The sequence below is a fragment of the Schistocerca americana genome, chromosome 2, assembly GCF_021461395.2.
Source record: "Schistocerca americana isolate TAMUIC-IGC-003095 chromosome 2, iqSchAmer2.1, whole genome shotgun sequence".
Taxonomy (NCBI): Eukaryota; Metazoa; Arthropoda; class Insecta; order Orthoptera; family Acrididae; genus Schistocerca; species Schistocerca americana.
This window is the reverse complement of record NC_060120.1, coordinates 247,919,093-247,945,186: the sequence shown is the minus strand read 5'-3', so window position 1 is coordinate 247,945,186 and position 26,094 is coordinate 247,919,093. Positions and strand designations below refer to the sequence as shown.

At 43.9% G+C, this 26,094-nt stretch overlaps 1 protein-coding gene across 1 annotated transcript; it reads left to right on the top strand.

Annotated features, from left to right (window-relative positions):
* The first annotated feature begins 13,324 nt into the window (after positions 1-13,324).
* On the top strand, positions 13,325-25,883 carry LOC124596295 (E3 ubiquitin-protein ligase Siah1-like). Its single transcript, XM_047135390.1, has 2 exons — positions 13,325-13,419; positions 24,381-25,883. Exon 2 carries the CDS (start codon positions 24,449-24,451, stop codon positions 25,598-25,600), a length of 1,152 nt encoding a protein of 383 aa, XP_046991346.1. The 5' UTR covers positions 13,325-13,419; positions 24,381-24,448; the 3' UTR covers positions 25,601-25,883.
* Positions 25,884-26,094: the final 211 nt, after the last annotated feature.

The following is a 26,094-nucleotide window of genomic DNA, read 5'->3' as shown; positions in this document are numbered from 1 at the left end:
TCCTTGCTGCTCTATAGTACACTACTTGTTCTTAGACCGTTCACTGTTTATATTTTGCTTTTTTTTCACAGTCCATTACACTTTCTTGCTGTTTTCGTGCTTGTTCTGTGTTCAGTTTTGGACGGGCTGCCCACTGGAACCTGTTACTGCTAAATCTGAGGGGGTTGCGAAGGTAATTTCACTTGTGGTGGAAGTTCAGGACACCTACACTGCGACTCAGGGTGCTCGCCTCGCCGGCAGGCAGCAGCAGCATCAGTACTAGAAGGCACAGCCATCGCCGACCTATTTCCTTCCCTCACATCATGTGGCCGCAAATAATCCTCCACTAATAAATCCGCCCACCGGTACATAAGCCATCACTTGGATTAATTCCGGCAGTTGAAGCTAGCTCGCCAACTGGTGAACGCAGAAACTGGAGATACGTGACACAGGCAGCAGTCTTCGTCCTTTCTACGCTGAGACTTAGCGTCACGACTCTCAGCCTATCGGACTTTGAATCTCATATTGTTGCTGTGATTCACAGTTACTGTGATGGCTAAACTACAAAGGCTGTCCAGAATAAGTACCGATCGGTCGCGAAATGGAAACCACAGTGAAAACCAGAAACGTTTTATTTGCAACAGCTGGGTACACCTTCCACCTACTTCTCTACACAGCCGCGCCCCTCCAGCTTCGAGTTTTGTCGTAGTGTTGTATCAACTTTCCAATATCCTCGTCATAGAAAGCAGCCGCCTGTGCATTCGGCCAGTTATCTGCACTGGTCTACAGCTCGTTGTCAGTGGAAAATTTTTGTCTTCGTAGCCAGCGGTTCTTGTGAGCACAGATGAGACTCAGGGGGAGCCAATTACGGACTGTATTGTGGGTGATCACTTCTCAGCAGTAACGCTGCAGGAGCGTCTTCATTGCCCCTGCAGTGCGCGGCCGAGAATTGTCATGAAGAACGAATTGCTCGAAAGTTGTGTTATGTGGCCTGCATGACACAGGTGAAATCTCTAACCAGGCCCTCATACTTGGCGGGAGACGCTATTCCCTACACATCTTTACATGCTCACTGTTCACTCAAAACTCAAAAGAACGATGCGACACGATCGACGGCCATTCTAGAGACACTGCCCAACACAAGTGTGCCAAGCTTTACGGGATTTGCCCAGTGGTTTCCATTTCGTAACTGATCGGAACTTACTTTCTGGACAACCCTCGTATTTTGTGTTCTTGTTCATTAATGCTGCAGGAAGGAGAAGAGAGTATTCATGTTTTTATTAATAAATCAACTGTTTTTTGTCTACCTGGGTATAAGTACTGGGAAGACAGGAAGAAGAATCCCTTTCAAAAGAACAACTCCTCTGAGATATTGTTTGGTGCGGTCTACCGATGCCCACATTCAGCGCAAAAAATAATGATATTGACGAGTGGAAGTCAAAATTTACTCTTAAGTCATTGTTTGTTGTAGACGAACGCGGACCTAGTTCCTAAGTAAGAGACAACTGCAGGATAAGCTTTCATCACAGAACGTCTCCTGTACGAGCTACTGTGCTCAATGGAGCAACATGTGAAACAGGAATTGATAGTGACAATGCAGAGAAGCTATCTTACGGCTATCGTTGATCAGTGATCTGCGTGGTACAAATGGACAGAGCTCCTACAACAAGGTTTGATCCTCATGTTATGAAACAGGATCCCTCTTACTTAATATTCCTACCAGTAATGACGGAGTCCATGCAAAAATCTTACAAAATTCATCTGACAGGTGAAATTAAGAAAGGGGAAGACCCTCGATTCCTCATCAACGAAAAGAGTACAAAATCTAATATTTGCATAAGTGAAACATATTAATTATGAACTCTGACTGTTCCCAGAATTTGCAGAATAGTACGCTCACTTTAACTAGAGTAATCATTAACATTTATCAACACAAGCAGGTAACTTCCCATAATGGCCCTGTAATACTACAGTATAACGAATTTTTAGCTGTACTTTATTCAGCACGAAACTGCCCAATTTAAAGATTTTTTGTTGGCTACAACCTCTATACCCTCGGCCAACGAAAATCATCCTACTCTGGTGTGACTCGACGGAATTAACTGACTTAATGGTGAACACTTTATTATGTACATATTTTTCTAGCACTTCGAATGAAGTATTGTACTATACACTGCAAAAATCCCTAAATAAATGAAAGAAAGTGTAACAATCACAAACGCTACGACCAAATTATATACACGGTGTTTAAAAAATACCTTTACAAACTTGGGCGGCTAGCAAACATGGACTCTAAAATGCATGTCTTAAGAGCTACGAGCACTTTTTCGTCACTAGGAAACAGTGCAAGCTCTTTGCTTTCCATATTTTAGGATGATGTAGTATGGACCAAAAGAAGAAAAAAACGTCCGGTGAACAGGGGCTCTAAAATGCATGCCTTAAATGCCACGAGCACTTGTTCAATCGTTTCAAAAAGCCACGTGTGAAAATATGATTCTTCAAGCAATCATACTCTCACGTTCTATTGATCACTCAGATAAGGGGACACGGGTTTTGAATAGCCATTATCATAGCGATCATTTGTTTCCCTATTGGAAAAGCAAGTATATCGCAGCTATACTGCAGTACAGAGTCAAAATGCAAACTACACATTTCCTTCAGCTGAGGAAACTTAAGCAAATCGTCTGATTCTTGCGCATTAGATGTGGTCTAGTAAACTGCTTTGGAAGCTTACTGAAGTACCATTTGTTCATGGGCAATTCCTGGGGAAACACTGAGAAACAATGATTTTTGGATACCAAAATTACCAATTGTGGGGATGGCCAATTTTATAATTTCTGTTTATGGCAAGTCATCAACATTTTTACCATATGTACTTAACGATGATGCTATAGAATACTTCGAAAATTTTTCCGATATCATTATTCATCATCGAGATCCAGAGATTGAAAGTTTATGTATATATAATGGCCTGATGCATCCTGTCGGAAGATTCAAGTGGCATCCTGGAGACAATTTCGCTGGTGGCTCAGAAGTCCGATGCGAGAGGCGACTTGGTGCCTACAAGCGAGGCAAATATGAGTCACTCCGGCGGGAGGGTTAGTCGTAAGCTCACGTCTGCGCGATCATTTTGCAGCTGAGTTGTTAAGCCTTGGTTGTTCGTGCATCTTGCTTCCATCTGCAGTCAGTTTCCTCCATTTACTGCGATCGACAGCGCGTTGCCCCCACTTGTCACTGCCAATATTAAATGCGCACATATCGCGCTTGACGCAATCCCTAAAGCGTGGTAAAGGTCTTCCACGAGGTCTCTTTGCTCCTGCTATATCACTGAGTAATGTGCGCCGGGGCAGACGGGAGTGGTCCATACGATGCAGATGTCCTAACCACGGCAGGCGATGTTGCTTGTGCGTGGCAGTGATACTTAGTTGTTTTGCCGTTTCCAGAACCATATCATTTGTCACATGATCAAATGGTTCAAAAGGCTCTGAACACTATGCGACTTAACTTCTGAGGTCATCGGTCGCCTAGTACTTAGAACTAATTAAACCTAACTAACCTAAGGACACCACACATATCCATGCCCGAGGCAGGATTCCAACCTGCGACCGTAGCGGTCGCTCTGCTCCAGACTGTAGCGCCCAGAACCGGGCGGCTTCACGTGATCCTTCCATGATATTCCAAAGGTGCTGCTCCGTAAGCACAGCGTGTGAAAGGCGTTGACCTTTCTTTCCAGTTTGGCATACGACGTCCAAGTCTCAGCTCCATACAGGAGAGTACTCAGCATTCGTGATTGATACAAAAGTATTTTTGTCGACAATGTAAGCTGTTTGTTGTCCCATGCTCGGGTGCGGAACTTTCTGAAAGTGCTGGCGGCCTCTCCTATTCGTGCATTTATTTCGTCATCCAGCGAGAGATCTTCTGTCATTATTAAACCAAGATAGCAGAATGTATCGACTACCTTCAACAAGGAGCCGTCCAGTTCGATGTCAGGCGGATCTGTGTATCACTGTGCCATGACAATCGTCTTCTTTACGTTTATAGACATGGAGAAAAGCTTTCATGCAGTAAAGAAGTTATGCAAAATCTCTTGCAGATCTTCTTGAGTATGCACTACAAATGCAGCATCGTCAGCAAATAAAAGGATATTTACAAGCACGTCTTCTCGGAAGCGCTTGGATCTGAGTGGAGAAATGTTGTAGAGCTTCCCATCAGCTGTGGTATACAGATGAATGCCCAGGTTAGTTTTACCAAAAGCAACTTTGAGGAGTGCTGAGAAAAGAATATTGAACAGAATGTGAGTCAATACGCAGCCTTGGCGAACCCCTCTTTTCACAGCAAACGGGTCAGATGTGATTCCACGGAAGACCACAGCACCTTCCATATCTTCGTGAAAACCATGATCATCTTCAAGAGCTTTGGAGGACACCTTATCTTCAAAAGGCCTTCTCCGCCAACTGTGCCGAAAGCCTTGTTTAGGTCGATAAAGGCAATGAACAGAGGGATTTCTGCTCGTGGCACTTTTCCTGAATTTGCCGGAGTGTGAAGATCATATCAAATGTAGATCGTTGGGGACGAAACCTACGTTGTTCCTCAGGGTATATGCGCTCGGCTAGCTAACACTTGGTTCAAGAATCATGAAAGAAGGTTGTACACATGGAAAAATCCTGGAGATACCAGAAGGTATACCAGAAGGTATCAGATAAATTATATAATGGTAAGACAGAGATTTAGGAACAAGGTTTAAATTGCAAGACATTTCCAGGGGCAGATGTGGACTCTGACCACAATCTATTGGTTATGAACTGTAGGTTAAAACTGAAGAAATTGCAAAAAGGTGGGAATTTAAGGACATGGGACCTCGATAAACTGACTAAACCAGAGGTGGTACAGAGTTTCAGGCAGAGCATAAGGAAACAATTGACAGGAGTGGGGGAAAGAAGTAGTAGTGAAGGCAGCAGAGGATCAAGTAGGTAAAAACGCGAGGGCTAGTAGAAATCCTTGGGTAACAGAAGAAATATTGAATTTAATTGATGAAAGGAGAAAATACAAAAATGCGGTAAATGAAGCAGGCAAAAAGGAATACAAACGTCTCAAAAATGAGATCGACAGGAAGTGCAAAATGGCTAAGCAGGGATGGCTAGAGAACAAATGTAAGGATGTAGAGGCTTATCTCACTAGGGGTAAGATAGATACTGCCTACAGGAAAATTAAACAGACCTTTGGAGAAAAGAGAACGACTTGTATGAATATCAAGAGCTCAGATGGAAACCCAGTTCTAAGCAGAGAAGGGAAAGCAGAAAGGTGGAAGGAGTATATAGAGGGTCTATACAAGGGCGATGTACTTGAGGACAATATTATGGAAATGGAAGAGGATGTAGATGAAGATGAAATGGGAGATACGATACTGCGTGAAGAATTTGACAGAGCACTGAAAGACCTGAGTCGAAACAAGGCCCCGGGAGTAGACAACATTCCATTAGAACTACTGACGGCCTTGGGAGAGCCAGTCATGACAAAACTCTACCATCTGGTGAGCAAGATGTATGAGACAGGCGAAATACCCTCAGACTTCAAGAAGAATATAATAATTCCAATCCCAAAGAAAGCAGGCGTTGACCGATGTAAAAATTACCGAACTATCAGTTTAATAAGTCACAACTGCAAAATACTAACACGAATTCTTTACAGACGAATGGAAAAGCTGGTAGAAGCCGACGTCGGGGAAGATCAGTTTGGATTCCGTAGAAATATTGGAACACGTGAGGCAATACTGACCTTACGACTTATCTTAGAAGAAAGATTAAGGAAAGGCAAACCTACGTTTCTAGCATTTGTAGATTTAGAGAAAGCTTTTGACAATGTTGACTGAAATACTCTCTTTCAAATTCTAAAGGCGGCAGGGGTAAAATACAGGGAGCGAAGGGCTATTTACAATTTGTACAGAAGCCAGGTGGCAGTTATAAGAGTCGAGGGACATGAAATGGATGCAGTGGTTGGGAAGGCAATAAGACAGGGTTGTAGCCTCTCCCCGATGTTGTTCAATCTGTATATTGAGCAAGCAGTAAAGGAAACAAAAGAAAAATTTGGAGTAGGTTTTAAATTCCATGGAGAAGAAACAAAAACTTTGAGGTTCGCCGATGACATTGTAATTCTGTCAGAGACAGCAAAGGACTTGGAAGAGCAGTTGAACGGAATGGACAGTGTCTTGAAAAGAGGATATAAGATGAACATCAACAAAAGCAAAACGAGGATAATGGAATGTAGTCGAATTAAGTCGGGTGATGCTGAGGGAATTAGATTAGGAAATGAGACACTTAAAGTAGTAAAGGAGTTTTGCTATTTGGGGAGCAAAATAACTGATGGTCGAAGTAGAGAAGATATAAAATGTAGACTGGCAATGGCAAGGAAAGCGTTTCTGAAGAAGAGAAATTTGTTAACATCTAGTATAGGTTTAAGTGTGAGGAAGTCGTTTCTGAAAGTATCTGTGTGGAGTGCAGCCATGTATGGAAGTGAAACATGGACGATAAATAGTTTGGACAAGAAGAGAATAGAAGCTTTCGAAATGTGGTGCTACAGGAGAATGCTGAAGATTAGATAGGTAGATCACATAACAAATGATGAAGTATTGAATAGAATTGGGGAGAGGAGGAGTTTGTGGCACAACTTGACCAGAAGAAGGAACGGGTTGGTAGGACATGTTCTGAGGCATCAAGGGATTACAAATTTAGCATTGGAGGGCAGCGTGGAGGGTAAAAATCGTAGAGGGAGACCAAGAGATGAATACACTAAGCAGATTCAGAAGGATGTAGGTTGCAGTAAGTACTGGTAGATGAAGAGGCTTGCACAGGATAGGGTAGCATGGAGAGCTGCATCAAACCAGTCTCAGGACTGAAGACCACAACAACAACAACAGCTTCTGAAGTCTGCCTAACACAACACTGGCAAATGTTTTTCTTCGTATACTCAGAAGTGAGATTCCACGGTGACAGTTGCAATCGCCGCGATCACCTTTGTACGCCGCATGTCCTGCGGCACAGTACCCTCAGACGAACATTTCAGTAAGAGGTTGAAAAGCAGCAGAGAAACTGGCTTAAGTTTTACAATTTCTGTGGAGATGTTGTCTTTTCCAGGGCACTTTCCACATGCAATTCCTGTTTGAATCTCCTCCATAGTAGACGTGACATCCAAGTCACGGTAAGGTGTCATCTGAGAAATGTCATCCATTGCGTTGATTGGATGTGAGTAGAGGCTGGAGTAATGTTCCACCCGACGAGGCAATTGACGATTTCGATCTGTGATGACTTTTCCATCTATTTCCTTGAGTGGCAAGCTCTTCTTTGGAATGTTTCCAATGGCCCATTTAATGCCCGAGCACACACCACCAATGTTGCCAGCATTGAAACGCTCTTGTATGCCAGTGCAAAGCTGCTCCCAATAGGAATTGATGCAGTTGCGGACTGTGCATTGAACAACTGCCTCTACTTTCCTTAGCTCCCTGCGCGTAGAATTGTATGGGTTTTCATGCCTGATGACAGTAGCCTGACGCATAGGCTCAAGGAGAGGTTTCAGGACATCTACCTTCTCAATGAACGAATCCTGGGATTTTGCTTCCAGATTACCGAACACATTTCCAGCCGCAACGGTAGGAAGCGATTTTATCTTCTGCCAGTCTTCAGAAATACGAGCGGTTAGGTCCCAGGGATCTATATTTTTTCGTATCTCGTCAATAAGTACTTCTACCGCAGCAGTGTTTCTTGTTTGACGAAGATTAATTTTTGTTTTGCGAGGTATTCTGGCAGAGTGAAACCTTTTAGTCACGAAGTACACTAGCGTGCTTTTGTCGCTACTAGTGCATGATCCGTGTCACAGTCTGCACAAAGTAAAGAACGTGTATGAAGAAAGTAACGCAGATCTTTCCTTTTAGTTAGAAAAAGATCTAATTGGTGCCAATGTTTTGAGCGGAAGTGCATCCAGGAACCATTGTGGTTCAGTTTGCCTTTAAAGTATGTATTGGTGACACACAGCTGATATTTTGCACAGAATTCATGCAACCGTACACCATTTTCATTCATCTTGCCCACTCTTTGTTTGCCTAGGCAGTCAGGCCAAGTGGCACAATCACTACCAATACGAACGTTAAAATCACCAAGGATGCATAGACGGTCCCCGGAGTGCACTCCTTGTACCACATCGCTGAGCTGTTCATAAAACTGATCCTTGGCATCTGCAGCTGTGGTAAGTGTTGGTGCTCATACAGGTATCAGCGTCAGTGGTCCACTATTTGTTGTGAAGCGCAGAGTCATAATGCGTTCTGAGATCCCGATCGGGTTTTCGGTACAGCACAGCAAGTCATTACGGACAGCAGTACCGATTCAGTGCTGTCTGGGGATAGCAACATACTTGCCCTTCCAGAAAAAAGTGTAGTTTTTTTCCTGTAATAAGCCATCTTCTGGTAACCTGGTTTCCTGCAGTGCTATTATAGCGATATTGAGTCTGACTAGCTGTAAGTCGATAGCAGCCGTTTTGAGCAGATCTTGTAAGCTTCTGCAGGTGTCCGGGATGCCTTGAAGCATAGTGCCATAGTGAAATATCTTTACTTTTTAATTTATTTTTTTATTATTGTAGCAGCAGGTATCGATATTATGGTGAAGACTTTTAGCAGCGCTCGTGTTCCAAACACACAATGGAATAACCGGCACCAGAACGGGCCAGTACCTGACTGACTGGGGGCTGCCCAGCTTGAAGCGGACGGTGACTGGCCAGTGGACCTACGATGGGGCCGGCCGTTGTGGCCGAGCGGTTCTAGGCGCTTCAGTCTGGAACTGCGCGACGTCTACAGTCGCAGGTTCGAATCCTGCCTCGGGCATGGATGTGAGTGATGTCCTTAGGTTAGTTAGGTTGAAGTAGTTCTAAGTTCTATGGGACTGATGACCTCAGTTCCATAGTGCTCAGAGCCATTTGAACCATTTGAACCTCCGATGGGCCCTCCCACTGCCAATAGTGACACCTAGCACCTGCTCCTACGCCCATTATAGCGAGCTTATGATCGGTAGCTGCCGCTATCCGTGTTGTTTTCACATGGATGGAGTGTCTTCTCCGTGGATGCTACTGCTTCTGGGACGCAGGTTTTAGGTGATGGCTAGCTGGCCCACCACTCGTACCACCCTCTCGGCCTAGCTGACTGTTTCCACAGGTGCGAAAATACGCGACGTGCGGAGTCAGGTTAGCTGCAGGCAATTGCCGCTCATTTCCGGTTGGACCGTACTTGCGCGTAACGGAAGTGCCGATTCCGGGTTTCAGTTTGAACTCGTCCCTCTCCTATATGGATGGTATGCCAATGCTAAGTCCGTATCTCCGAAGACAGGAGATGAGAAACAGGATAGGATAAGAGGAAAGGAAGGGCGTTGTGAGACACACGTTTTCTGTACTTATGCAGAAAACAGCAAAAGCCTATTTTAGCCGTTTTTGCACCGGGGGCCGCAGTTATGTAGATAATGAACAGTAGAAAACGGCTCAAATTTTAATTGTATACACTTTAGACGTTTATCCAGAAACGCCATTCTCCTGTTTTCGGAAGTTCTGTACCCCTTACCAAGATACATACGAAACATCATGTTTTATGGGTACCATTAGTGAGAATTGTGTGGATGGATGAAGACAATAGCTGTGGGCGCCAGAGAGGAGATTGTGATGGTCTTTGATAGTGGCAGTAAAAGAAAGAGTTGAATGCAAGTTGGTACAGTGGAGGAAAACGAGGGGGGAGACAGTGGAAATGAAAAAGAGAGATGAGTGGAGACCATACATAGGCTTGTGTGAGGGTGGGGTCTGGAATTCCCTCCTCCTGGGTGGCGAATTTAACTCGAAAAAAATTGCCCCTTCTCCCCTATCCCCTATATCCACTTATTAAAGTTTCCTGGTCTATGGGTCAAAACCCCGAGCAAACCACCCCCAAGGACACGTATGGAGAGGAGACAATATTGGTTGAAGAGAAATACAGCAGACTGTTGACAAGAAAGAAACAGTGGCAGCGGGAGAGAAAAAAGATAGGGCGGAGACAATGGCTTGGGAAACAGAGACAGTGGAAGTGCCAGGGAAAGATACAGTAGTTGGAAAGACAGTGGCAGCGGGAGATGCAGACAGGAGGAAATGTGAATGGGAGAGATATATGAACAGTGACAGTGTGAAGGAGACGCTGAGTGTGAAGGCTTCACTACTACGAAACACTGGGTAAAAGGATGTAGAATGCTTCGTCTTAAAAAAGCGCGAGTCTCTTCGCATACCAAAATTTGGTGAGGACGGTGAATTGAGAAATGAGGCACTTTTCCCTACTATTCCGTCAGGGTCTTTTTCCTGCTTCGACAGCAGCGTTTGCTGTTGGAAGAAGAGATATGTTTCACAGTTTCCAAGATGAACAGGTGCTCTTAGCTCTTAGGTATGCATTTTAGGGCCCACTTTCACGAAACATTTTTTATTCCTTTGTTGTCAGGAACCCAAATTTTGTGAAAGTATTTCTGAAAAACCCTGCATAGTGAGACAAAACAAAAAAATAAAAAATACTAAGTTTTATGGGACTGTAGGAATTCAAGAATAAGTAACACATGCTAGTGTATAAAGAACGTAACGTGGACAGATACAACTTGCATTAACATTTGATTGTGAAATTCAGTTTTAGTTGCGTTTTATTAATTACTGGAATCATTGTTTAAATGGGATTGTGACAAATTTATGTGAAGTGGACAATAAAATGGAAAACCGTGTATATAAATTCAAGCGAAAATTCGTTTTATTTAACAGATTTCTAAGTGTCCTGAACAGCTATAATGTACTGCTGTCAAGAATTGCGAATGATTCTCTCCGACCCGCAAAAATTTTCCAATAATGCGATCTTTCTCTAATAATGCATCTGCAGCTTTCCTGTTGAAAGAGAACAGTGGCAGTAATGTATGGCAAAAATTGGGTACCGTCTTCTCGTTGGATGAAGCGTTGGTGGTTGACGATGCGGAACAAGTGTGATTCATACGGAACGACGTGGTAAAAATTGCTGTTTTGAAGAGCGCGCCGCAGCGCGTAGTGTGAAGCAATCGCCCTCCGTTTCTGGCTGTGGCGCCGCTGTGGCAATCGCAGCTTTGGTGTCTCTCTCTGGTGGGAAAGGGGAAAGGTGCATTTAAGGGGCGCTATGAGCTCGCCAGTCGGTCAGTCTCTCGTGACCAGCTTCCTAGTCTGTCTCTGTCCGCATTTGTTAGGCAGTTGGTGTCTGTCTGTCGTTCGGATCAACCTTTAAAACCGGTAAAATGAGAGTCTTTCCATTCCGCCAGTAAGAGAACTCAGCGTGTGGTCGCCCGGTCGGGGCTGAGTTACTGCATCTGAGTCTGCACGTTAGGCCGCCAGTCTGCTCGAGTTGGCTCAGGCAACGGTCATTTGAGGTTGGATCGACCGGTTGGTCGGTCGCGCACTGAGGCACAAGATGACTTGTCCGTCTTGAGCGTCGGCGCATGTGAGGTCGCCACGTTGAGTCCAGTGGGCCGCGGCGTATACCGAGGGGTAGTGACTTTGCTGTCGACACGAGAGCAACAGGAGTCAACCTACGACATCAGTCTGGCCGGTGCGAGCTGCGACGCCGTGAGACGGGAGATCGGCGCGCCTTCCTCCGTCCGTTGAAGCGGCTGGCAGCGGACGGTTCGGGAGAGCGATTTGGGGGTGCTGCGCCAGGACTTCTCGAGAAATCGCAGTTTATTAAAAGTTAAGTGATTGCTGATATGTTGTTTGACTTACTCTTGTTAATTTCTACTTGTTTTCTTGGTGAGGTCACCAGCCGTTTTGCTTTGGGGTCGTCCCAGCATTCTTCTGCGTGTGCCCACCCGTGGGAAGGTGGTTGTTTATAAATTGGGTGGTCAGTTTTTCCCTTGTGGAGTAGGGACGGGTTAGAACAACCTGCGGTTCGGGTTGTTCAGTAATCTCCCTATCAGTCTACCGTACGTTAGTAGATGCCTCTGTTATGTTTGTCGGATTTGGTGTGTTATCGAATTTATTGCTTGAAGTGTAACAGCCTAATGCCTGAAATGTTTTGATCTTTGGAAACTTTGATATTATTGCCTATGATCTTGAGAGGCGGTATCTGTGTACTACAGAGCATCTTAACTATTGTTTGGCCAATCTTGTAGAATTTTATATAAGATTGCATTTCATGGGCTTTTATTTAAATGATCATTTTAGTATATAAAGTTGCCACCCTTTCACCGTAAGACTTTTCTTAGGAGTTAAAATTAGGTTGCACGTTCGGTGGAAAGGTTAATATTTTAATTGTTAGTGTTTTGTACCATTTCCATCCCTCCTCCGGGAGGGGGGAGGGGGGGGGGGGGTGGTGCATAGTTTGTGTGCTTGTGTAAATTGCTAAAACTCTTAGTTTAAAGTAATCTGGCGTGTTGCAGATTTGCACCAGTGTAGTCTTTCAGAGGCTGTTGTGAGCGGTCGTAACTACGGCCGTGTCAAAAGGGAGCGGCAAGGTTCTCTTTCCGAAAGCTCATACAGTCAATACTTGTTTCTTTCTGCCTCTGAATAAATTGTAGCTTTGATATTTAGAGGGTGCTTTCTGATTATAATTTTAAATCTGTTTCTTTTAAAAAATGCATTTAGGCACTATTAAAGAGCATAAAATTCCCATTTGTTAAAAGGGGTTGATCTCGGGTACCCGAAGAATCGAACTGTTTCAGTAGGCGAACTCCCAGCGCGAAGACTTTTGGTAATAGCGGCTCTTCGGTTGTATTCCAAACTTGTCCGTGACATCGCGGATATTTTGCGGTTCTGACTGTTTACTAGACCCCTATGGCTTTCAATAACTCCAATTGCTACCTCCCGCGGAACTACGATATTGGGGGTTACGAATAACAAAAAATTAAATAAAAGACAGTAAATATAGCAGTATAAACTATCCGTTAGTCCCTGATTCAAAGAGAATACACAAGGAGAATACACAAGGTGTGAAGTATTACGCATACATAATAGACAAACATTGGTAGACGAGTTATATCTTGACAGCAACAAAACAATGTTCCCAATCTCTAAAAACGTGAGTCTTGCATTGTAACCGCCCATAAAACCATAACTGCTTGAAAACCTAAGTTCCAGCCACTCACTTAATGTTCTTGCAGTTAATAACCAGACAACTACTAACTGCGTTTAGCGTGATATGGTCACTAGGTCTTTTCCAGAGTCAGACATGCCTAAAAAAAGAGCTGCAGTTTGCCAGAATTTCAAAGAGAAAAATCTTATCTCTCCATATCACTCGCTCTCTGATCGTGCTCTCTGCGTATGTTTCGCCAGACGATGTTCAGCGTTGTACACGATAAGATAAACCTCTGTTGGAAACCTGTGCTTACGATACGATAGCCAGTTGCGACGCAGCTGCTACAAACCGCCAACTAGCTGCAGTTCCCACTCCAAGTGAGTATGTGTGCTGCACGTGTTAACTGTGAGGCAGGTCCTCAAGCAGTTTCTGTTTCGTGTTGGATGTAATTATTCTGTGCCTGTTATGCGCGTATCACTGATGCTCTACCTATATTGATAACCATATGGGGTGCAAGCTACATTAAAGTTTCCGAATTTCAAATCGGAAAGGACACAACTAAAATTAACTTCACACCAAGATTCAGCTACATGACACAACGCAAATGATGTTTTACAAAGCTATACATGACCTATGACTGAAAATACAATGTGGCGTGAAGTTTCCTTGTTCTGTAATCAGAGACACTAAGCTTTAACGCAAAGCTTCAAGGACGGCGTAGACATATTCTTGACGGAACTCTCTTCCGCCAGTTGTATGTCCATGAAGCATACTGTCCTTAGATGGGAAATTTCACACAGATTTTCACCAGTCAGCCTAGGGAATGCCAGAAGTGCGCATTCGAAGCCAATGTCAGCTATTTTCGATTATTTTTGCGCGCCATTCTCTTACCACCCCAACTGCAACCAGTGGATATAGGAATGTTCAGGTCCTACAGTATGTTTACAATTAGCAAACTACATGAGTGTATAATTTGTTTGGAAGCTCTACAAGCTTTCGTGTGTTGAATCAAAGACACATTGTCCGTAAATAATAAAGTTTTCCAGTAAAAATCAAAAGCGTCCTAGTTCTCGTGTTGTCAGTCTGAAGTAATTATTTCACCAGTCAAGATTATCACATCATCGACTGCACACGAAACGAAGTGTGACGCATGAGACAATTGAAGATTTTGAAGCGAATATGTGTGGAATTTAGTTCGCTGGAAGGGAAGCTATGGCCTATGGACACACAACCTAAAAATCAACTTAAGTTGCCTGTAATATGAAATGCGAAACGTGACTAGAAATGAAACATTATCACACAGAAGGGAAAGGCGTTTAATTCAAAACCGAATATTTGTTTACCTTATGCGGAAAGTGTCCACATAAACAAACCCCTTGCGGTAAAACTAAATACTGTCGAATTAAATGAGTTTCCGTCGCTCACCATTAATCATATCCAGTGAGTAATTTATAATGATGTAATTTATAATTTATAATGATATAATTTACTTATGCTCATTGTTGTATTTGTAGTTCATTCACTTATCGCCGCGCGGGGTACCCGCGTGGTCTCGGGGCGCCTTGTCACGGTTCGCGCAGATCCCCCCGCCGGAGATGAGTCTTCCCTCGGGCATGGGTGTGTGTTGTCCTTAGCATAAGTTAGTTTAAATTATATTAAGTAGTGTCCAAGCCAAGGACCGATGACCTCAGCAGTTTGGTCCCATAGGAACTTACCACAAATTTCCCAAATTTCCTTCACTTATCTATAACGCTTCGTATAAGCCCGTTTTGCTCAAATATATTGCCTTTAGTGCAGGTGTTGAAATAGAATTTCTTCAATCTTGTCTTTAGGTGTACAGCGTTTTATGAACAGCGGTAAGATATCTACTTAATTATATATGTGGAGTTTTTTCTTTCGGACATGTTCGAAAGAACAGACACCATTTTCATCCTGCAGGCACTATGAATCAAGACACAAAATAATTAAAGATGTTAGCTTCCGGTGGGCTTTCATTTATACCAATGGGGCAAGTTCAAAATTTGTGCCAGACTAGAATCCGAACCTGGGCCTCCTGCTTACTAGCCATTTGTGCTGACCACTACGCCATCTGGACACAGTGGTTATCACAACCGGACTGACTACCCTAACGCACTTCCCATCAGACCTAACTCTGATGTAGTGCCCCTTAGAATTTGGGTCTGACGGGAGCCATGCTAGGGTGATTATGGCAACGACTGTGTCGTGGATGGAGCATCTGCCTAGTAAGCACGAGACCCGGGATCAAACCCCCATTCTGTCACAAATTTTCAGCTTGCCCCATCAATATAAATTAGTGCCCTCTGGCAGCTAATGCCTTTAACTACTTTGTGTCCGGAAATATCTGTTTACTTCGTGTTATTAGAGTAGAATGTATTACCTCACTTCAGTAGTTGATTTTGTTTGCGTGAGAACATCTCAGATAGATAAAACCTTGAAAGGTGTGCAGTGGGGTGGGGCCGTTCGGCTGCTTTTTGTTGACGCTACCGTTCAGTCCACCTACCTCCATAGGATCTTGCCGATGTCCCTTCACTCTGTAGTAGCAGATACGTGCTAGGCAGTGTAAAGCACCATTTATGAAACAATCACCTAATACGTACCACACAGAGGCCGCGTATCTCTAGTTGAAAGTCAGTTCTTGAAAGTTCATGATTAAAAAATCGAGCTTTCGGGATCTTCAGTTTACTTGCAGAAAACCGTTTAAAATTAGATTAACTCTGCTTTTTATTCATATTGAAACAAATGAAATGGCTATCAAATCCGTATTTAATATGGTTAAGCATTATCATTCGAAGATCACTGTCCGTATCACAAGTGTTCACTCGAAAAGCAGCCAGAATTTTAGTAAGCCGCATCAGACTAATTTTCACGTTCTACCAGCCACAGACCCAAAACTATTCGCGAGTTAAACATTCGGTCATTTCAGGGGTCTTCTTCGTAAGAGGTGCTCGCCAAAATATTCCGTACAGAACACGAAACACGCCACGCGGATTTATTGCTACGACCAGAAAGTTCACACGCTCATCTCTCTCAAACTATCTAATTTAAAACACCAAACATTCATTAAAATGTTCGTAACTCTAGTCGCTTCAGTCACGACATGTTCGAACCGAAATTAGCTCATTATTTCCTCATCTTGCAGAGTATTTTTAAGGAGCGATCTGCCCTGCGTTATCCGTAGCCTCCTCTTGAGATACTCTCCTGTATGCCCACCCCTCTTTTCGCATGGGAACAGCTTCATTCTGATTGACTGTTGATCTAAACGACCAATCAGAACTTTCCTTCCTGATCATTCTCGTGACAAATCTTGCCTTAACCAATCACTAATCTGATAGCAATTAATGTCAGAAAAACTTCAAATTCTTGTATTTTGTTTAATCAAAATAAACGAAGTGCGAAATATTCTTCAAATTGATAAATAAACTTATTCCGCCTCTAACTTCAATTCTGGCTACTTTTATACAAAAGCGAGCACACACCGAGAACGTCACCTGAACCATGATTGCAACATAACTTTCCAACGGTTCGTTTGTACAAGGTTTTGCGTAAAATGAAATTTTAACGCATGTCCCACATACACTCAATCATTCTCACGCACTCAAGTGGCAAAATATAATCAAATATTAATTTTGACCGATTTTTGTGTTACGTAATGCATAGTGACTAAAGTTTTAAAAAGAAAATTCTGATTAATTTAGGGCACTGATAACTTTGGAATGGCGTCAAATAATAATGAAAGTCAATCTGTTATTGTTCCTAACTTGGTTCCAACAAACAAGCGTAGGTTATATGAGTTTTAGGTAATCTGCTTTATCTCCAAAACTGTAATAAATAAAAATCTGAATCGCTGAAGTTGTCTCTCTGCCTGGACACGGTTGGTGACTACGCCTAGTTGCCGACCGTGCACAAGCAGGGTGACAACTCCAGCGATCGACCAAATTGTGTAAATTGCCCTGAAGATGACCCCATCGCGGGTTGAAACCGGTTGGCGACAAAATAAATAACGCGATTGTGACTGACATTTTGATTGATTATAATTAAACCAATCGCTGCTATCTCCACGCAACTATGTTGTCTAAAAATTCACAGCTCCACTCATTACGCCCAGATTGCAAAATGACAGTATGTGCACTGAAATAGCAACAGTGAGCTTTTTATTTTTTAATTTTTTTTTGGAGGGGGGGGGGGGGGTGACCAAACTGCTGAGGTCATCGGTCCCTAAGCTTACGCACTACTTAATCTAAGTTAAACTATCTTAACCTAAGGACAACACACACACCCATACCCGAGGGAGGACTCAAACTTCCGACGGGGAAGCCACGCGGACCTTGACAAGACGCCCTAGACCATGCGGCTACCACGCGCGGAAACAGTGAGCTACAAATAGAAAATGACAATCGATAAATAGACTCACAGCAACCGGAATACCAACATGCAAAACAAAGACGCTTCGAACTTACGCATCAACTTGGTATATATTTAACTGGGGTCGGGAGGGAGTGGGGAAGAGGTTGCATAAAAGTCAACACAGGAAGGCTTAGGGGCTGTGACCGTGTGCCTAGTGTACATTGTGTGTTCCCATTCGATTTAAATATATCTTCATTGATTTAGATTCAAAGTTCATGTAAAAAATACCACATGCGTAATTTATAGTCAGTGATTCAGAACGAACAATTTACGTAAATATAGCTACTGTTTATTCCAGAAGCATTACAAGCCAAACAGCTGCCGCTTGCAATCTCCCTCGTCCGTAATGATGAAGCACCATAGCTTGTATGGCTGGTTTGTTCCTCATGAAAACCATTAAACTTTAGGTGAAATATCGTATTTTGGAGTTACTGTTTCTTATCGTTCACACACTTCGTATTTAGACACTTTTCCTTAAAACTACTTCTTTAATAATTCCTTGTTACAATCTTCCTCTGCAGCAATAGTTAATATTCTTCCTCTCATCGCGTTTTACTTGTCATTGATCTCTCATTTTACGTCCATTCCTATTGTAAAAATGTATGTATGTATGTACATGCACTGAGGCGACAAAATTCGCGGGATAGCGATATACAAGCATACAGACGGCGGTACCACCACGTAAACAAGATATAAAAGGGCAGTGTAATGGAGGAGCTGTCGTCTGCACTAAGGTGATTCATATGCAAAGGTTACGAACGTGATTATGGTCGGACGACGGGAGTTAACAGAGTTCCTGGTAGTAGGAGCTACACGCATGGCACATTCCATTTCGGAAATCATTGAAGAATTCAGGAGTGTGCGAAGAATACCAAATTTCAGTGACTTTTTGTCACCATGGAAAACACAGTGGCCGACGGCCTCCACTTAACGACTGAGAGCAGCGGTGCTTGAGCAGAGTTGTCAGTGCTAACAGACAAGCAACACAGCGTGAAATAACCGCAGAAATGAGTTCGGGACTACGACAAACTTATCCTTTAGGACAGTGCGTTGAGGTTTGACGTTAATGGGCTATGGCGGGAGAGGACCGACGTGAGTGCCTTTGCTAACAGCACGTCGTCGCCTGCAGCGCCTTTCCTGGGCTCGTGGCGATGTCGGTTGGACCCGAGACCACTGGTAAACCGCTGCCTGGTCAGATGAGTCTCGATTTCACCTGCTAAGAGCTGATTGTAGGGTTCGGGTGTGGCGTGTACTCAAGGCGTCAAGCCGGCCAGTGTGGCCGAGCGGTTCTAGGCGCTTCAGTTTGGAACCGCGCGACCACTACGGTCGCAGGTTCGAATCCTGCCTCGGGCATGGATGTGTGTGATGTCCTTCGGTTGGTTAGGTTCAAGTAATTCTAAGTTCTAGGGGACTGATAACCTCAGCTGTTAAGTCCCATAGTGCTCAGAGCCATTTGAACTTTTTTTTTTTTTTTTCCAAGTCGTCAACAACGCACTGTGTAAGCTATTGGTGACTCTGGGCCACAGTTGTTTGCGATCGGTTTGAAGAATGTTGTGAACAGTTAGTGAATGATTTGGTCACTCAGATCACCGGACGTGAACCCCATCTAATATTTATGGAACTTAATCGAGAGGTCAACACCTTCGCATATAGAGGCAACAATGCCCACTATTTATGCAGAGGAATTTCAACGACTTGATGAGCCCAAGCTGTGGCCAGTTGTTGTAGTATGCGGGCAGAAGGAGGTCCCACACGATAGTAGGAGCTATCCTATGACTTTCGTAATCTCAGTATATGTATGTACGTGTGTTGCACATCTCCTCCTAAACCACTGAACCGATATCAACAAAACTTGGTACACATACCAATTGCTGTGTAACAAGAATCGCTGTGGGGTTGAGAACAACCTACCTAAGAAAAGGGTCGGGGTGTTGTGAAAAACAACTATAGCTTGCCTCACGCGAATTCCCAGAGTTTCTTTATAACTTAACTGAGAACGAGGGCACTTAGTGACTGACAACTAACTTTAGACATACTTTCAATCATTTACGATACTTTTTCTCCCAGGCAATACAAACAAAATGATAAAATGGAAAAAGTTTATTGCTACTTTATTTTTACTGTTCATGCAGTAAAACTGGTGCATAAGGCATGGCGTTTTAATTCATTACTTCGTCACTACTAAATTTATTCACGATGCATTTTGTTACAGTATTCGCATATACCGCTGTATATATCTGCAAAATTATGTCATTACCAGTAGGCCGAATGTCGTTTCCGGTTTGGATAAGGTTATCTTGTTGGAGCTAGCAGTGTTTCCAAAGTGATAGTGTTATCAGACGTAATGATGGAAAATTTATGTCGTGTCCATTGCCACACCTCCTTAGCGGCGCCGCAATTGAAACGGTGAAGTAGAGTATCACTTTGCTGATAGTCTAAGCATTGGTCAGTATTTGACATACCGATCCTAAAGAGACGTTCATCTGCGCTTATGGAGTTGTATAAAGCGCAATACCACGTAGCTCTTATTTGTGACCGTAAGGTTTTAACATGAATGTTTTGCCAAGCTCTAATCAAAGTTCTTTGTCAATCTGCTTATACACTTATTTTCTGTCAGCACCTTATAAACATCCTTGCTTGTATAGTTCCTTACCCTTTGTCTTGTGTAACTATGCTAAATAATGTATAAGTTTTAATATGCGACAACCTATAACAATATGGCCGACCATAACTTGTACCCTCTTGTCTAGAGGAGACTCTGCGTTCACAATGTGTGCTGTGAGATTTCCATTACCTGCTGTTAGGGCCTTTGTCGTCCTAGATATCAATAAGGCTCTGCATTTATCTCTAACGCTGGTGAGAGCTAAACCTCCTTCTGTTTCAGGTAGAGTCGTGGTTTGATAATCAAACCTAAAGACTCTCCCTGTCTATATAAACCACACTAGAGCAGATTCAGTTCGCTTCCCTATTGTTGGAGGCTAGGGGAAGGCACTTGCGAGGTAGTATACCTAAGGAAGTATAGCAAGATTTATCAACGAGATTTTTTTATCGTATCTAGAGAACGGGTGGAATTCTCTCTTAACACCGCTCGGAAGCTGTTGAGCCTCATTTTTCAGTTCCAGGGAGCTGTCTTGCTAAACCGTATCCCCAGAAGTTTGATGTTACCTGCTTGTTCTACTGGTCCACTTTCAACGTAACTGTAAAATGTAAGATTTACCGGAGTTGATTTTATGCTCCAGTGCAGTAAGTAAATGTTTGAATCATATCCTGTACCTTCATAAGACAGGGTGGATCAGTCATGTACACAGCCAGGTCATCAGCGTAACATCAACATACATATCTCCTGCCTTCATTTTCAATTCCAGGGAGCTTAACATACAGCGATTGTAGAAGTCTCGTTTCGTAACTAGAACAGCAGCATCGGGAGGAGGACAGACTTGCCGTTTCGACGCTGGGACATGAATTCTTTCTTTGCACTGTCCAGTGACAAGAATTCTGATGATATTTATAAAAAAGGGCTTCATTTCCGTTTTTGGCATGACATTTAGCAGGTAGTTGTGATGGATCCTGACAAATGATTTGTCCATGTCTATCGACACGATGGCCACTCTGCAGTTGGATGCCGAAGCGACAGCCGTTACGTCCCGGTATTCCTCCAGCGCTTGCTCTGTTGTCCTTCGGATGGAACACGACCGTTACTGACGGACGAGGCGCCAAGCAGTGACGTTCAATCGATGAACTAATAGCCTAGCAAACAGTTGGAGTGATATAGGACGCATGTTTTGCAGATCATTAGTGTAGCCCTTTTTAGGAACAAATACTATGAGCCCTTCTAAAAAATCACAGGTGATAATGGCAGACGTACGAATTTCGTCGAACACTGCAGTGAACGCACTGGCAATTAAATTCCAGTACATGAAGCAAAATTCTACTGGTAGCCCAAGACGACCAAGGGATTTGTTCCTCGGGTTTCGTTTCAACTTCTCGCACACTTCCTCTTCAGTGACATGAGCTTCCAGTTCTGCGTTTTCGGCATCCGTCACAGCAGTTTAAAAATGCCTCACAGTTATCGTCGTCGTTAGTGTCCCCTCCAGCATACAGTGTCGTGAAATTGTCATGGGCGAACCCCTTATGATGGCCTGAAGGAAATTTTCACTCTGCAGTGGAGTGTGCGCTGATATGAAACTTCCTGGAAGATTAAAACTGTGCCGTACCGAGACTCGAACTCGGGACCTTTGCCTTTCGCAGGCAAGTGCTCAACCAGCTGAGCTACCCAAGCACTCCTTTCTTCTAGGAGTGCTAGTTCTGCAAGGAGAGCTTCTGTGAAGCTTGGAAGGTAGGAGACGAGATACTTGCGGAATTGAAGCATCGAGGACGGGCCGTGAGTCGTGCTTGGGTAGCTCAGTTGCAAGAGTACTTGCAAGCGAAAGGCAAAGGTCCCGAGTTCGAGTCTCGGTCCGGCACACAGTTTTAATCTGCCAGGAAGTTTCTTTTGATGTCCTGTTGGTGGATAAGTTGTCTTCCATCATCATTTATGCAGTCGGCTTCTTTTGAATACAGGAAGATGGAAAAGCCCAGTTTTTTCATCCTTGACTCCGCTGTTATTTCTCAATCTTATCTTAACTCTCTCTATTTGCTGACCTTTCAGAGTGGTTATTTTGGCCTTGGTCAGTTTTAGTGTAATTATATGACGTGACATTTTGATGGTATATGTGCGTAGTTCTCTTAGACATAGCTCTCTTAGACACTGAAAGTAGACATTAGTTTTACAGATCGACCACGGCCTCTCAGCCCGGTAGTTTTAACTAATGAAGACGGCGGCCGTGAAAGCCTACACGTTATGACTGCAAGTAGAATTCCATTGTGTGTCTTTCTAATCGTTACTTTTAAAAATGGTGTTTTAGGTTTCGCGTTTATTAACCACCGTTCCAGCTTAGATCTGTAGTACCTTATGTTCCTTAAGCACACTTCCCAACGCCGCTTTAACTTGAGCTCGAGCTCAGTAACCATCAGGTGTGAGATACTGGATTTCCAGACACGCCTACCCCTAAATATCATTTGCCTTGGCGTGTTAATCTTGGCCACAACTGCCAAATGGTCAAAAAAACTGACTGGACAAGTTTCGGCTGTGAGAACACTATTTTTCAGCCTACTAGAGGCGCAGATTCGATCTAGCCTACTAGCGGAATGGCTAGGGACACAGGTGAACCCTGGATATCCTCTTGGCTGGCTGTGCCAGGTATCGACGAGGTGCAAATATTTCACTAAGTCTCCCAGTTCCAGCCATATGTTAGGATTCGGTGTTTGGGCGGTGGCAGAAAGGACACAGTTGAAATCACCAGAGATAATGGCGTCCTCTTTCGCGGGATTGATTAGCTCAGCTACACTTCCCTGAAACAAGGTAGCTCCATCGAGTCTGCGGACTGAGCTGCCCAAGTCCGATTCACGACCTGTCCTCAATACTTTATTTCCGAAAGTGCCTCTCTCCAACCTTCCAAACATCACAGAAGCTCTCTTGCAAGTTTCGGAGGAGAGCTTCTGTGAAGTTCGTAACGTAGGAGATGAGGCTCTGTCGGAAGAAAAGCTTTGAAGACGGTAGTGAGTAGTGCTTGGGAGCTCAATCTGTAGAACAGTTGCTCGCCAAACGCAAAGGTCCCGAGTTCGGGTGTCAGTTACAGAGTTTTTATCTGCCAGGAAGTTTCATGTCAGCGCGCACTCCGTTGCAGAGTGAAAATTTCATTGTGGACGTTCTTATTTATTACGTCTTTATTACCTTGTCTATTCTCAACACATTTTGCAGACAGTATCGAAACATACCAATAAAGCGACCTGCAAAATTATATCATTGTACGGCCCATTGTTCAGGAAATATAACGTCATAAACATTGAGTTGCGTTAAAACGAAACTGCAGAGGAAAATTCGCTGCAGATGTATATGTGTGATATATATGAAATACATGTGAATTGTACGTACTATGGCAACGTCGCGGGAAAAAAGCTCCTCCTAAAGTCAACCAGACTTGGTGTAAATCTTATTTACCATCTGGAAAGAAATTCCCTGGGAGTAAAAACCACCAACCTGCTATTGTGGTAGGGGTGATAAAGTGGTAAGAGAAGCTGTGGAGATGAGATGGACGCAGACAGGTGGATGAGATGGACTGTTAGAGAGAGAGGTGAAAAAGGACAAAAAGTTTGAGATGGACTGAGAGAGGAGGAGATGTACAGAGAGAGGGGGAGGAGGAGGTTGACTTACGGGGTGAGTAGATGAACTTTGAGGAGGAAGAGGAGATGGACTTACAGGCGGGAAGGGGGTGGTAGGTAGAGAGAGACGGTAAGTAGCAGATGGTCAGAGAGAAGGTGGAGAAGCAGATGAGTCAAATGAGGGGGCAGGAGCAAAGAACAGGGAGAATGACAGGAGGAGATGGAAAGAGAGTGGGGGAATGAAAAGATGGTCTGATAGAAAACTAGAATACATACATACCCCGGCAATATGGGGTACTCTGCTAGTTCGTTAACTGCTTCCCAAATTTATTGCTGCCTCCACTAGACACCACCAACCCACTGACTACTTGAAAACATAAAAATCCTCGCATTGTCAGCCCCTGCAGTGATCTACGGATTTCAGAGTGACCACCAGGGAATTGTGCGCTTATAAACATCAAAGTCAGTTTAACAGTACTGGTATGAAAATATAATGTATTTATTTGAATGGTAAATAGTAAAAATATTGTTTTCATTTCAGTTGCACTGATTTGCTACATTTAGTACCTTGCAAACTAATGGAAAGCGGAATCATACCACGTTGTATTCGTTTATCCATTGCACTCATTGTACCCTATGGAATGTAGTGCATCAGTAATTAGTCTTTTTGACTGAACCTAATATTACACTTGTATTTTTTTTCTGTCATCAGCAAGCTGAAAGTGGAACCGGCATTACAAGGAAGTTGGGAACTGATGGGTGCCAACGAGACTTGAAATCATGTTTAGCAGACCAACAAGTTCCAAGAGGCTGAGTAAGATATCGGGCAAAAGTGAAATAACCGAAAATCAGCCGGTACTTCCTCCGAGACGACCAAAGCCATCTACATTGAACAACACTGGAGGCGAGTATCAATCCCCCGTGCCAGCGAAGGTGGGAACACCAAAGAACGCTGTTAGCGATGCTCCACCCCAACTTCCGTCGAAACCGGAAGCACTGAAGGACGCTCAAGACGAAACTCCACCTGTGCAACTGCGAACAGGCCTCACGGCGACAGCCTCCATGAGACTCCAGCCTCAGCAGAGACTGCAGTTGGCTCGCCATGTCACCATATCCAGCAGCTCTGGAGGCGATCTCAAGAAGGGTGTGCTCGATGCCCTCCGGTGTCCCATCTGCAATCAGTACATGGTGCCGCCCATCTTCATGTGCGCCAGTGGCCACAGCATTTGTGACACATGTAAGGCCAAGTGCCAAGATGTGTGCCCTTCCTGTGGTGAACGCATCGAGACAACTCGCAACCTGGCCCTGGAGCGTCTGGCGGAGTCTTCCTCGTCGCTGTACCCGTGTGGCCACTGGGAAAGGGGCTGCCGACAGCAGCTGCCGTCCAAACAGCTGCGCCGCCACGAGGCTGGTTGCATCTTCCGGCCACTACTCTGCCCTCTAGCATGTGGCTGGCACGGCCGTCGCGACCACCTGTTGTCCCATGCAAAATGCGCACACCCTAACCGCTACTCTGCTGTCGTGGACACTAGTGTGCCCCACATCCAGTGGGACCTACCGCTGAAAGCGTCCTTTCACGATTACCGCCACGCCGTCTTTGCCTTCGGTGAGTCCTTCGCCTACGTGAAGCACTTCAATGAGGAGAAGCGCAAGATGTATCTGGCTGTGCAGCTCCTGGGTGATCCTGCCAACACTTCGAGTTTCAGGTACAAGTTCGAGATGACCAAGGAGAAAGGAGGCTGTTATGAATCCATGTCTCGTACGCGCTCTGTGCACTCCTGCGACGAGGACCTCGACACTGTACTTGAGTCGAACGCCTGCATCACTATAGACTTCGAAACATTAGTCTATTATGGGAATGGACCACGTACCTTCATGATATTCAAGGTGCAACAGGAGGACGCCAGCAATAGCAAACTACTCGTGAATTAATTCTCACAGTGATCACTCTGTCTTGTGGGGCATCTCAAACTCCTATTGCAACAGTTTGCAGCACTAACTATAAACCACAGTAACTGGATAACTACTATACAAAACATATCAAATTTCACATAATTTTTGAGGAGTTATGCAATGTAATATCTTTTAGCAACCTGACACAACAACCAAATATCCAAGCTGGACATGGGAGATATGTGTAACATAGAATACAAAGGGGATCAGAGTGCAGTGCTGATGTCTGTTGTAACTTTTCGTGTTGTACAGTAGTTGAATGATCTTAGGGAATACTTATGTCATTAAAACATGTAATAAATAATTTTTGCTATTCTATATACAAAATAAGAACCAGCAATATCATAATTTGGCTACCTACCATTTAATGCTTAAAGCTTTCCGTGTGTTTGTACGATAAATTTAACATATAGCCATGTGGCAAGAGTGTATTTACGTCATGTGGTGCAATGAATGCTTCAGCCACGCATTTA